Source organism: Hyaena hyaena, unplaced genomic scaffold (assembly GCF_003009895.1).
Source record: "Hyaena hyaena isolate Hyena2069 unplaced genomic scaffold, ASM300989v1 scaffold_552, whole genome shotgun sequence".
Lineage (NCBI taxonomy): Eukaryota > Metazoa > Chordata > Mammalia > Carnivora > Hyaenidae > Hyaena > Hyaena hyaena.
The window spans coordinates 1,099,661-1,113,074 of record NW_024081185.1 but is presented as its reverse complement, the minus strand read 5'-3'; the positions used below and the strand labels follow the sequence as shown (position 1 = coordinate 1,113,074).

At 49.2% G+C, this 13,414-nt stretch overlaps 1 protein-coding gene across 1 annotated transcript; it reads right to left on the bottom strand.

Annotated features, from left to right (window-relative positions):
- Nucleotides 1-655: 655 nt before the first annotated feature.
- On the bottom strand, nucleotides 656-8,912 carry ALKAL2 (ALK and LTK ligand 2). Its single transcript, XM_039256015.1, has 5 exons — nucleotides 8,663-8,912; nucleotides 7,323-7,376; nucleotides 7,162-7,242; nucleotides 4,331-4,396; nucleotides 656-1,230 (listed from the first exon to the last, which is right to left on the bottom strand). Exons 1-4 carry the CDS (start codon nucleotides 8,910-8,912, stop codon nucleotides 4,332-4,334), a joined length of 450 nt encoding a protein of 149 aa, XP_039111946.1. The 3' UTR covers nucleotides 656-1,230; nucleotide 4,331.
- Nucleotides 8,913-13,414: the final 4,502 nt, after the last annotated feature.

Sequence of the window (13,414 nt, the reverse complement as noted above, 5' to 3'; positions counted from 1 at the left end):
GTTCAAAATAGATCACCTGTAAAAATCTAGGTAAGAGGAAGTCTTATCTCTTAGTGTTTTCATGACGACGATGTCACGCTAGAAGTAACTGGTGCCTCTCATTTAAATATTCATCACCCTATCAGGCTGTAACTTGAGACATACCACAGCCCTATGGTAGCATCTCTTTTAAAAAAAAAAGTCAATTTAGTTGTCCCTTCCAAGAATCTTTAGCCTTCCCATTTCATTTATTCCTACCTTTTGTATTCCATGTCATTCCTGCCAGTGTTAGGATCTCTTCATAGGTCTGTAAATCATGAATTCCCACCCAGTGAACTTGTTAGAAGTGAAGAGTCACTTTTGGGGCGCCTGGGGGGCTCAGTCAGTTAAGCGTCCGACTTCAGCTCAGGTCATGATCTCGTGGTTCGTGGGTTTGAGCCCCGTGTCGGGCTCTGTGCTGACAGCTCAGAGCCTGGAGCCTGTTTCAGATTCTGTGTCTCCCTCTCTGTCTGACCCTCCCCTGCTCGCGCTGTCTCTCTCTCTCTCTCTCTCTCTCTCTCTCTCTCAGAAATGAATAAAAACCTTAAAAAAATTTTTTTAAAAAGTCACTTTTAAGACTTCATTATAATAAACACTTTGTTTATTACTTGTTTCAACATTTACAGTATTTACATATTGCACAATATCTGGATACTATGTTACATTTATTGTACAAAGGACAAGTGAAATTAGCCTGGGTATGTTCACAGCTTTACACTCCACTGTCTCCAAAACATGACAAGGTTTTTTGTGGGTTTTTCTGGAATTCCAAATAATACTCTGGGAATTTAACTGTAAAAGTAATAAAAATATTAAATCATACCATATGCTATATGAAAATATAGTTTCAGATTCTGTTTATGTTTCTAAAGAAATATTCTTTGAGATTTCACCTAATTAAGTAAATGAAATCACTTTCTCTGTCATTTTGTAGCACTACCCATCAAATGTGGAGCATTCTTTTTTCCAAGATCATGAGTGGCAAGTATTTTTACCATCAGGTACGCTGATTTACTGAATATTTATCTGCCAACAGTGTCAACAACATACAAAACTCAAGTTAAAGGAAGTATGGAAGAGTCTGTCTGCAAAAATAAATCTCTTGTTCACAAGGGGACGTGTTCATGAAGGTAGTAGGTTCTGTTCCCTGCTGGTCTCCAAGGCACTTCTCATGGTTCATGGGCTGTGGGTCCTCTGCTGCTCTGCCCACAGCTGAAAAACATTTGGTTTCATATAACCATTCACACTTACCACTTCTAGAAGACCTAGATAGATGTTGAATTATGTAACATAATGTGTTTGTAAACACAAGGGATCACAGTCTGCATGTACATTTCTCTCTGTTCCAAAAAGCATAGTCCATTTTATTGAAAGTAACCAGGTCCCACAGTTGTTACACGCTCACTATGCTAAAGGAGTGAGAATCTTCCTAAATACAACCAAATGCTTATTAAAGTCAAGACAGCCAGCCCTTACCCCTGATGTGTGTGTTGTCAAGTCCTCAGTAATTCAGGCCACATTGATTTACAGTTTGTGGCAATCCTGAGAAATAGCCGATTGGCCTTTACACTTCCGTCTTCAGGAGCATTTGCAAAACCTATAACCAAGAACAAACTCCTTTTCCTAGCACTCCATGCCATTAATTTAATTTAAAAAATAATGGTAAGCTTCAGAGTTACTAAAACCAGACTGCATTTTGTAGACTGCACTAGGTACTTGTTACTCAAAATGACATTTCTTTGGAAATATTCCAGAGCTCAGGCTTCTAATTTCCCTGGGCTGCAGCCTTACGTAATGAGGTGTGTGCGTAAGACGTCTGAGTGGATCTCTTGACTACAAGGGAGAGTAGCCGGGAATCTATAATTACTTGTTGGCTGGAGGGGATCAGTTAATGAGCTTCCGAAAGAAGGGTTTGTGCTCAGCTCAGCTCACAAACGTGAAGAGTCCCTGTGCTCACACCCTGTATACATTGGCTGCTTTGAGGCTCAGCTTGGAGAAGACAAGGCTACGGTCTGGAGCCAGAAGAGGAATCCCGTTCTGCAGCTGTGTCCCGTCCTGTGCGGCTGTAAGGGCAGCAGAAGACCGGTGTCTGGACACCGCTTCCTCCACACCAGGGTGGCTGTGCTAGCCAGGAGAAGATGTGTTCGTGTGCGAGTGCTGCGTGTGCGAGTGCTGCGTGTGCTCTGCCCTGCAGACGCCTCACTGATGTCCTCACCCAACCCGCAGGGCCCTCATGTCTACGTGTTGTGACCAACCAGTGGGGAGTCTGCTATTGATGTTTAAAACTTCTGGAATTAGAAGAAATTAGTCTTTAAAAACGTTAGGAAATCATTATAGTTGATTTGAGAAACACAGCAGAAATGTCTGTGTTTTTTAAACTTCACCCACTTCTTGACCAAAATGAACAGTTACAGCTGTGACAAGTGTGACAGCTGGGCACGGTGGCTTTGGGCATAACACTGGTGGGCACACCCCATTCTTGTCTCCCCTTGCTCCGCCATCCAGGCAGACTCTGACTTGCTGGGTCAGGGTGGGGAAGTGCATTAACCATCAGCACCTTTCCCAAGGCCACGTCTGCTCCACCTGCCAGGACTTCCTTTCTTTTTTGCATTGCCATGAGTATCCAAAACCCTGATGTGCCCATCCGGGACCGATGCAGAAGTAGAACCACACCCAGTACTAATTCCGTACCAACATACGTCCCTAGGTAATGATGGTCATTCTTGCTCTGGAAAGCCCACCTTGCTGCCCCTCTGGAAGCAACCAACTGTGGGGGAGCAGGTGGTCAGTTAAGGGGCGTGGAGACAGGGAGCAAGTAGCCTGACTAGATGGCCATAGGGCATTTGGTCTCCCTGCCTCTAAGTAAATGGAAGTTGTTTTCCAAGGATGTGCCTGGCTCATCTCTGGAAACGTTGATGAAGAAAGGGAACTATGAAGAGAGATTACACGTAACCTCTTCTAGAGAGTACCACCTGGAGAGACAGGAGAGTCCATTCATTGCTTTAAAAAGAAGCCTTTTCTGTGTGCCTTGTAGGCAGTGTAAGAAACCAGAGAGGACTCAAACGGCAAGTGAAGGTGGAGGTCAAGTTAGGGCATGACATTTCTCAGCTTTGGCATTAAAAACCATGCTTTTCCTTCTCCCCAAATAAAAGGTGCCACACAAGTTTCAATGAACCCACACAAAATGTGGTCTCGTAATCCCCCACTTGACCACATGCTTCACCGAACCCCCATGTGGCTCCTCTCGTTACCAGTGGGACTTACGACGGAGAGAACACGGTGCCAAGGCTGGCACTGGCCATGCCTGCGTGGCCAGTCCCGGCTGCGAGGTTTGGCTCAGCCCCTCTGCACTGTCTGGCCGTTAATTTATCACCACCGGCTTTTGCCCAGGGAGCATGTCCGTGTGTGAAAGAGCAGGACCCCCTCATCCACTCACATGAGACAAATGAGGGGAACCCCTGGACAAACACAATATCCTATCCCTTTTTTTAATAATGTTTCTGGACAGCAGATAAACTAGGAACAGCCACGTGAGGACCAGAAGCGGGTCCCTCCTGTGCGGGTAGGCTTGGCATCCGGCCGTTCCCAGCACATACAAGTCACATGGTAAATATGAGATTCTGAAATTACCATTTTGTGACCGAAATCCATGGCATTTGTGTCAGGAAAATAAAACCTCTCAGCCATCTGTCTGGCTGATAGCCGGTGTTGCATGTTGCACATCAGCCCTCAAGAGGCCAAGGTAAAAAATTTAGTTCATAAATTCTCGATGTGCGTTTACATTTTTACCACTGGAGGCTATGAAAGAAACATATAAAGACGATAGCTATTCTTGGCTATTCCTTACAAGCTAACTGGCATGATGATAGGCTCCAACTCACACATTTGCCAGATATGTCTATAAAAGCTGCATGGATATGGTTAGTCATATACTCATTTATGAGTGTAAGTGAATGAGTGAAAGCCTAAAAGTGAGCAGGCATGATTTTAGATATGTATCCTATTTTATGCACCAAATCACGTGCTGAAATTAGTCTACTAATGGGTTTTGTTTCAAATTAACACACACTCTGCCAACTGAGCCCTCACAGGGATATTTTGCAACAGCTGCCTGCGGTACTGTGTGCAGGTGGCGGGGTACCTTACAGTGATGGCCATTATTTGGAGATACTTTGAGTGTTACGTCAGCTTTATTCAAAGTAAGGCTACTTTGGTCAAAGAGTGAGTGTTTCTAAACTCCCATGAATTTTTCACGTCACGAACGAGACTCGGGTCTTTGGTGTGTGTGCCAGTGAATCTATGGTCAGCTTACCTTATCCCTCCATGCACATTGGACTGACGGCCAGCCGGGTAAGAAGCCTGGCACATCTTTTATAGTCTGTAATGAAAATAAACCACAGACCTTTGTCAGTTACGTCAACAACTCTTAGAGCATTTTGTTTAACAAGTATATCAACTGCTAAAGCCATTTTTTAAAATATTTTGAATTCCCTAGAAGTGATATAGAGACTGTCATCTGAAATCATGGGCTCTAAGTTGTTGAGTTAATACTTTATGGTAGTTCAGAGGCTTTTGTGTCACAGGTCAGGGGACAAATAATGTAACTGGAAGCTGTGTGGGAGGAGCAGACACAGAATCTTCTGCCCATTTTCTCTCCTCAGTGGCTCCTGTGCTCATCAGAACGGCTTTGGTTTTGCTGCCTAGCAGACAGTCCCGTGCCCCGTACAACGGACTTTCCAGGCATATGCAGGCGGGGTCCCCATGTGGGCTGATCATACACTAAACCCTCTTACTTAAAGACAATGAGTCAACAATCAAGTAACAGAGCAGAAAGGCCTGGGTTGGATAACGAAAGGAAGCAGTAAGCTAATTTCTGAGTATAGACTGATTCTCCATGATATCTCACTTAATTTCCTGCTAAAGTATTCCATGGGTGCTACCTCAGAGAACCCAAGTGAGGTTTAGTGATCGTGGCCATCATGGGATTTCCTCAGCTGGAAGTTCTGGGGAAAAGCTCCAGCAGTTTATAAATTACTAAACTTTACTTCTCAAGAGTCTCAAAATCCTACTTAAAAATGGAGGAGTTCATACTCTTAACTAAAATTCTGATATACCAGTAAATAGACAACAGTGAATTTGCACAATGTGTTAGATGAACAGCTAACCCCTACCCCTAAAAATGTGGCTCTTAAATATATAGAGGACCTAATAGTTGGTTCTCAAAGAAATAAAAAAAGGTCTAACAGCTGGAGGCTGGGTCCTCTGGATTCCTGGCATTTTCTTCCTCTTCCCTATCACACCAAATCATTTAGGATGCAGTTCTCCTAAATAGAGCACACGTGAATTCAGCGTTGTGTGAGCTCAAGGTAAGCCCTTCCTTTTGCAGCACATCTAGAGGCCGTGAAGTTGACCACCACCCTTCCCCCGCCCCGCCCCACCCCACCGACCCAACATGTCCTCCAACCCTAAAATAATCTGGGGGTCCTGTGAAAGCGCAGTCTGGAGAGACTTCATGCTCTGCCTTGCCAAAGAACCCCACCTTGGGACCACACTTTGAGTAAGAAGGCTCTGGCTCCTTTCAGCCCTGACCTCCCAGGATTCGGTTCTCCAGCGCTATGAGGGCAGAGAGAGGTGGAAGCCACGCCCACTCTCCCAGTGCACACGTCTGAGGACTTCAGGCCTCCTGGGCCTGAGAGGAGGTGTGATGCAACCGAGTTACTCTGAGCAAAAAGAGACACGGTGTCCTCGAGTCAAGCGGGTGATGTCTGCGTGTCAGTGCACAAGCAATTGAAGCATGTTGTCTGCTTCCTCATCCATAAATGAAAAGATTAGGAGTGATGACCCCAAAGATCATCTTCAAATTTAGAAACTGTGATCCTATTAAGATGGTGTTTAGTATAAAAATATATACACATGTACACAATAAAAATAAGAAGGTTTTCTGGTCCCCAAAATAATTAATAACTCTCAAACAGAAGGTGATTCCATTTCAGAGGAAGGAAACAGGAAAGGAACATGTGCCAGCTGCCTATGGCATGGAAGAGAGAGGGTGGACGGAGGCAGGGATTGAAAAATAAAAATCAGAGCTCCGTGGAACATGCGTGCTGCTGGCCTCGGCTGAGCCCCGTGAGGGCCACTGTGCGGCCACTTTAACAGGGAGCTTCCCGCGGCTGGGAAGACCAGGTGGGGCTCCTGGTCTTCCTGGTGTCAATCGCGCCTAGATGGGACCTCCCCACATGTTGTCGGGCACAACTTTGCTGCCTAAGCGGAAAAACCTTCCACTGAATGTAAAGTGGCTTATTTTTTCACGTTTTGTTTCTTGAAGGCAGGGCAGGAAAGTGTGGTCTGGATAGTCTAGATACTCTCTGGATAGTTTCTGAAAGCAGCTAGTAAGAGAGCTGGTGTGTCTGCACCACTTTCCTCCTGTGAGCCTTACATGAAATGAAAGGTTCAGTCCCTACAAAAAAAAAAAAAAAAAAAAGATGTCACGGTAGCTAATAAGTCACCTGTCATCATTATCTGTTTTGTGAAGAGCACTAGTAACCACTTTTGGAGAAATAAAATGTGTTTTGTCACGGATGAACAATCAGAAAACTATATAGCTGGGCACTGCATTGAGACAGGAGCTCGCCAGTTTTGGATTAGGGATGAGGCCGGCCAAGAGCGCGGGAGTCTGAAACAGCAATAAAGTCCTCAGGTAATGAGGTTGTAATTACTAATGGAAACGAGGAAGTCTTTAGTCAGGGTGGTCCAGGTCCACGGATTCCTTACACCCCAGAGCACAGAACTCCAGCCTAGTCATCTTAGCGCTTGTTTGTCATATTGAGTAGATAACTCAATAGGTACAGACATCACTCCAGAATTCATGAACAAAACAAGAATGTGAATGGAAGAGTCCAGCCCATTCCAAGAGGTGATTAAATCCAGTGAATGTAAATAATCTTCCCTCTGGCACTAGCTGCTACAGAACACAGTGACCTTCTCCTGTGGTCTGGCCACCCTAACCCCTAACTCCATAGTTAATAGGGAAAATATATTAGCAAGCAGGAGACTTAGAAGGAGGGGTCTGTATAAGTAGAAGGACATGAGAATCACATCTGCGTATGCTGGTTTTCCCCACCCAGTCCGGACGCTGTCACTTACATGCAGGGATGGTGCAGTCTCTGGTGTTGTGGTACAGTCTGTGGAAGTGTTTGCTGCACTTTGGGCTGAAATAAAGAGGACCTGGAACATGGAAGAAGCGTACTGTGAGGGCCCGCAGGATGCCTGGGACTGGGCACAGGTGAAGGAATGAGGAGACTCACCTGTCAGATGTTTTAGAAACTTGTCTTTCATCCTTAGATCTCGAGGAACAATTTCTGTTTGAAGGGAAAGAAGTTAATTATGGCATTGCTTGAGAGAAGCATTTTTTTTTTCATGTGATCTAAGAGACAGCTGAAGAAAGTTGTTGGAAACTGCATTAGCCGGGTTACATCACACTAAATAAAGCGGACTGGAGCCCCCTTGACTGACTGTTCACATGACGCAATGTGAAGACCTGTAATCAGGGACATATTTTTCTTCAGATAAAGTATTAAGTATTCACAAAGCTTCAATATTATTTGTCTGGTCTCTGCCCCTATGGAAAGCAGTGACCAGAAAGTTATAGGTTGAAGGAGGAGTGTGTGTGTGTTGGCAGTTAGCTTCCAATATGGAAATCGCTGTAGACATTTTCATTTTGGAGAGCTTGGGAATCAAATCCCACAAGCCCTCAAAGTTCTAAAACGAAAACCCAATCCTTCAAACAGCAACAACAAAAAAGTGTCATAAAACTTCTCTTTTTCTAGGTATATATTTAGAGAAAGGACTAAATGCTTTCAAAACCACCTGTTACAAAGGCTGGAAACAGACATTTACTTGGTTTGTAAGATAAAAAGTGAAGTTCCCAGGGAAGGACAGCTCTCAGGCTTCACTCTGGAGCTAGTGATGCTCCCAGTGACACTTTCTGCGTCCAGGCTTCGGGTCTGATTTTTCAGTCACCTGTTAACCATGTCTCACTCATTTGCTCCGGGTAGTGACTTTGCTACGACTGCGTGTGGCTGCACTTTGTTTTATCACAAATACTCATCTGAGGAGGGAACGTTTCCTACGAACCTTACTCACTTGCAAGGCTTACGCGTCTCCTGAATGTCAGCCTGTATAAAACTGACCTTATCACATTTGACCTAATTGTGTCATGGAAGCATTAAAAGCTTGCATGCTTTCTCTGGAAATTTCCCTTGGGGCAGCCACTCTGGGAAGGCTCTGCCCGGGGCAGAGGGGGCGCGAGGGGAGGGGGCCGCTCTGAAGCATTTCTGTCTCGGTTGAAAGTGCTTTGCTGAAAATATTTCCATTTCCAGAATAACAGATGACAGTTCGGTGCCAGAGCTCCCGGCCTTGGAAGCGGAGTTCGGAGGGTGAGTTACACGCCGGGCGTCCTTTACCGAACTCCTACTTTCTTCTTATAAAAACATATTGCCTGGTTTCCCCCCAAACAATAGAAATGGTTTTATCTTGTTCAGATGTATATGTTTCCTCAGAGACAGTTCTATTTCCGAGAGAACACGGATCCGGTGTCCCCCGAGACGGACGCGCGGGGGTGCGGGCCGGGGGCGGGGGCACTCACCCACTCTCTGCTCCGCGGGGTCCAGCGCCGAGTCCGCGTCCCTGCGGCCCAGGCTGTCGCCGCGCGGGCCCGCGAGCTGCAGCCTCTTGGACTCGCCCTGCTGGGACTTCCTGAGCTCCTGCAGGAGCTCCACCACCAGCCGCAGCAGCGTCGGCCCGTCGGCCGCCTCCCGGGGCTCCGCGACCCCGGGCCCCGCCGCGCCCAGCACCAGCAGCAGCCCCAGGAGCAGGGGGCGCCCGGGCCCGCGCATCCTGCGCTCGCTCGGCGGGAGGGAGCTCGGCTCGCTGCAGGGGCGCGGGGAGACGGGGAGGAAGGTCGGCGGGCGGCGGCGGATGGGGGGGCCGGGGGGGGGGGACGGGCAGGCAGCGCCGGCTGAGGCCGCGGCCCCCGGGACCCCGCGCGGAAGGGAGCCTGCGGCGGTGGCTGGGACGCGGCGTCCCCGGGACCCGCGGAGGCCCCGCCGCGGAGGTGCCGCGAGCCGAGCCTCGGGGCACCGCCCCCCGCCCGCGTCCCGCCCCCGCACCGGCCCTCCCAACTTTGGGGAGAAACGGCACATCCGCTTGCACTTCTCGGCGCGAGACGTCGGCACAACTTTCTTAACCTCTGAAACCACGCGGCGCCGGAGGGGAGGCAGGGGGGCCCCGGGATGGCTCGGCCCGCGGGAGGGGGTCCTCCGGACCCGGCAGCGCCTCGCCCTCCAGCGAGTGGGGGCCGCGCCCGAGTTTTCAGCAGCGCCTTTGTGTGGCGGTCGCCCCCTCCTCCCGGCCGGGCGTCCCCGAACCCAGACGATGAGTCTCGGTGCCGGGACCCCCGCTCCAGCCGCCCGGAGCGTCGGGTTCTAGAAACCCCCAGCCCTCGGGGAGGGAGCCCGGCCCACACCTTCCCGGCGCCGCCAGCGAGTCCACCTGCGCGTCGGGGCCCGGCCGGGTTACCTGTCCCCGCGCCCCGGAGCCACGCGCGTCCTCCGGCGTCTGTCCCGGCGTCCGTCCGGCGTCCGTCCGGCGTCCGTCCGGCGTCCGTCCCGGCTCTGACCCCGCGCCCGCTACTCCATGCCCCGCGGCGACCCGGCGAGCGGACGCGCAGACCCGCTCGGCCGCACCGGGCGCTGGACGCGTGGCCGCCTCTTATCCCCGCGCGCGCCGACGTCAGGCGGGTCCCCGAGGGCTCCGCGCGGGGCTTTAATTAGAAGCCGCTCGAGTGTTCGTACCCCCGTGCGGATCTTCGTCAGACACCCCCCCTCCGCCTCCTCCCGTCTCTCCCTGCGCCCCCCGGCCCGCCCCCCGCCCCCCGGCTCTCCCCTCGCCCCCTGGCCCGCCCCCGTCCTCGCCACCCGCCCCCCTCGGCCTGCCCCTCCCCCTTCTCTCGCTCAGTCTGTTTCCCTCCGTTCCTGTCACTTGTGACAGGATGAGAAGAAACGCCTTTACCAGGAACTCAGCTCTGTTTTTGTCTAAATGTAGATCTTCGGCTATTAAAACAGGAGCTGCCTGATTGCCTCGACATTTAATAAGTCAATTAGACTCTACCCTTTTCGGAGGAGTCCGCCGCCGTGGCCGGGAGCCGCTCTCGGGTCCGCCAACGGCCTGCGCCTTCCCCCCGCCGGTCCGGAGGCCGGGCCCGAGGCGGGGCAGCCCAGGGACGTCGGGGTGCACTGCCGGGGGGCACGGCCGGGGTGCACTGCCGGGGTGCACTGTCGGGGTGCACGGCCGGGGTGCACGGCCGGGGTGCACGGTCGGGGTGCACTGTCGGGGGGCACGGCCGGGGGGGCACTGCCGGGGTGCACTGTCGGGGTGCACGGCCGGGGTGCACTGCTGGGGTTCACTGTCGGGCTGCACGGCCGGGGTGCACGGCCGGGGTACACGGCCGGGGTGCACCGCCGAGGTGCACGGTTGGGGTGCACTGTCGGGGGGCATGGCCAGGGTGCACCGCCGGGGTGCACTGCCGGGGTGCACTGTCAGGGTGCACGGCCAGGGTGCACGACCGGAGTGCACGGCCGGGGTGCACTGTCGGGGTGCACGGGCGGGGGGCACGGCGGGGGTGCACCCGGTGCCTGGCGGGGAGCACGGCAGCCCCTCCCGGAACCCCCCTCGGGGGACCTCGCCTCCCCTGGAAGCGCCCGCAGGAGCCCTCCTGGGCCCTCCCTCCAGGCCTGGTCTTTCCGAAAGTTCGGGTACTTTGGATACAGGCAGGCGCATTTGTGAGGCCTCAACAGTTTATCTCCTTTATTTTTTTTCTTGTAAAATGTATTATCAATCAATTGCGCGCTTTCCCATTTTATTGGCGCTTTCTGGGCAGGAGCTGGACCTGCTCCAAGCGGGCGCTCGGCCTGGGAAAGGTGCTCTGGGCGCGGCAGCGGGAGGGAGGGCGCGCGGGGAGCGAAGGCCTCGCCCTCAGCGGGGCCCGCGCCCAGGCCGCGGCGCACCCCCCGGGCGCGGCGGGGGTCTCTGCGTCTCTGCGTCCCTCCCCTCCTAGTTCTGTTTCCTCGGGGACACAAAGTGCTTGTCACAGTGAGGGTGCGATAAATAGAACAGAGACAGAAGACCCTACAGTGTGATCATCTAACCCTAACCTCCCCGCATCTTTTGGGGGGATGTGTTTATATTCTCAATTTTAAAAGGAAATGTGTTGTTTTTTCCTTTTTGGCAAGCACTATGACTAAAATGTGAACGTTTTTGTTAAGATATACTAAAAAAAAAAAAGGAAAACTTGTATCAAACAGTTCTGAGGCAGAAAAAATGGGATTTTGTTTTCTTTTTCCCTTTCCCTTGGAGTGGGGGTGAGCCTGTCGTGCAGGAGCGCCGCCTAGTGACAAAAATTCCCCCTGCGGGCACTAGGCAAAGGCCGGGGTGCAGGAGCCCAGACCCGCCTAAGAGAAGGGGCAAGTGAAGCCTCCGTTGTAAAATATTTTGGTGTAAAGCTGCTTTTGGGGAAAAAAAATGCTATGGTAAAAAAAAGAAAACAAAAAATTAGCTCAGTCACAGATTATTTTAAATTCACATACAGTCTTTCCTTTTAATACAAAATTAGGTGAAATCAATGAAGAGAATTAAGAGGTACAAGTTCCAGTTATAACATAAATTAGTCATGGGATGAAAAGGTCGACACAGGAAACACAGTCAATCATATTGTAATAATTTTGTATTGTGATAGATGGTAATTCCGCTTATCATGGTGAACATTTTTTTAATGTATGTCATTGTTAAATCACTGTGTTGTACACTTGAAACTAATATTGTCAACTATACTTGTAAAAATTTTTAAAAATTTTTAATTAATTTTTAAATTTTAGATTTTTCTAACACCTGTTAGAATTATTCCTCCTCCCCAAGTTGGCCAACGAAGGAGGCCTTGCTAGCAATTCATAATATCCTTTTATCTTTGTGGTTTTCAAAGAGACAAATGGATTTCTTGAATGACGCGTTCCTATGGCCCAGTTGTGCGCGCCAGCACCTCAGCCCGTCTCAGCGGGTCCTCACATGCAGCAACAGCAGCAAGAGAACTGGTGCTTGGTTGGTGTTTGGTTCCACGAGATCTGGCAACTAAGGATCAGACAGTCGTGTTTTAATTCATTCATTTTTGCAAAGGTCTGTGCTGAAATGACTCCAGGAACCACTAGTTTTGTAGAAACCATTGTTAGAGACTTTCTTAACAAAAAGTGCACTGATTTGTAACGTCTACTGAGCTGTTCAATTTATGGCATTATCAGTAAGAACTCCTTGGAGTTCAATCACCAGAATTATGAGTATTGTATCCATTGTTAATGCATTCTGTTTGGCTAAATTAATTGTCTGTGCTGGTTAAGGCAATAGTGGGGAGGAGGGAGGGAGGCAAACCATGAGAGACTCTTGAATGCTGAGAACAAACTGAGGACTGATGGGGGGGGGAAGGAGGTGATGGGCATGGAGGAGGGCACTTGTGGGGATGAGCACTGGGTGTTATATGGAAACCAACTTGACAAGAAACTATTTGTAAAAACGAAACAAAATAAAACAAAAAACTCCAAAAATAAAAAGGCAAAATACATGTAAACTGATTTACATGAAAATACAAAGTTGTGAGGTTCCTGGGTGGCTCAGTTGGTTGAGCATCTGACTTCTGCTCCGGTCATGATCTCATGATCTCATGGTTCTTGAGTTCCAGCGGTGGCATCGGCCTCTCTGAGGTTAGCACAGAGCCTGCTTCAGATCCTTTGTCCACCCTTCTCTCTCTGCCCCTCCCTCACTTGTGCCCGTTAACTCTCTCTCTCTCTCTCTCAAAAATAAAATAAAAACATTAAAATTAAAAAAAGAAGAAAATATAAAATTGAATTTGAAAAATGATTTAGTCTCTCTCTCCACTTCTTTCCTCTAAAACGAGGAGGTTGGATTGGATGATCCCTGAAGTCTCAATCTGTAAAATTCTATGACTGTTACTGAAAAAAGTCTGAAAACAAAAAATTCAGTGTTCCTACAAAGAACTTCATGAAAATAATTCACTGAAATATTCACTGAATTTTATCATTTGTTTCTATGCAAGAATAGGTGATATATTTATATGAAATAATTTAATTCCCTACTTCAGCAGGTGAACAACTTTCTGTTATGAAGGATCAAAACAGAGAAGGCAGCAACACTATATTCTAAGCATCATTGGCAAAAGTGACTCTTGCTAGATTTGATTTAGTTTTGTTTCCTTTTTGAAAACAGTGTGTTGGATCATAGAAAGAAAACTAACAAGAGAGGGAAGAGTTGTATTTAACCTACTTTTATTGTAGAT

Excerpts from the sequence above, each read along its gene's own strand:
- ALKAL2 (XM_039256015.1), bottom strand. The coding sequence starts at position 8,912 with ATGCGCGGGCCCGGGCGCCCCCTGCTCCTGGGGCTGCTGCTGGTGCTG. Across the intron at positions 7,377-8,662 it reads CCCCGCGGAGCAGAGAGTGG|AAATTGTTCCTCGAGATCTA; the intron begins GTGAGTGCCCCC and ends CCCTTCAAACAG. Across the intron at positions 4,397-7,161 it reads AGACTGCACCATCCCTGCAT|ACTATAAAAGATGTGCCAGG; the intron begins GTAAGTGACAGC and ends TTTTCATTACAG.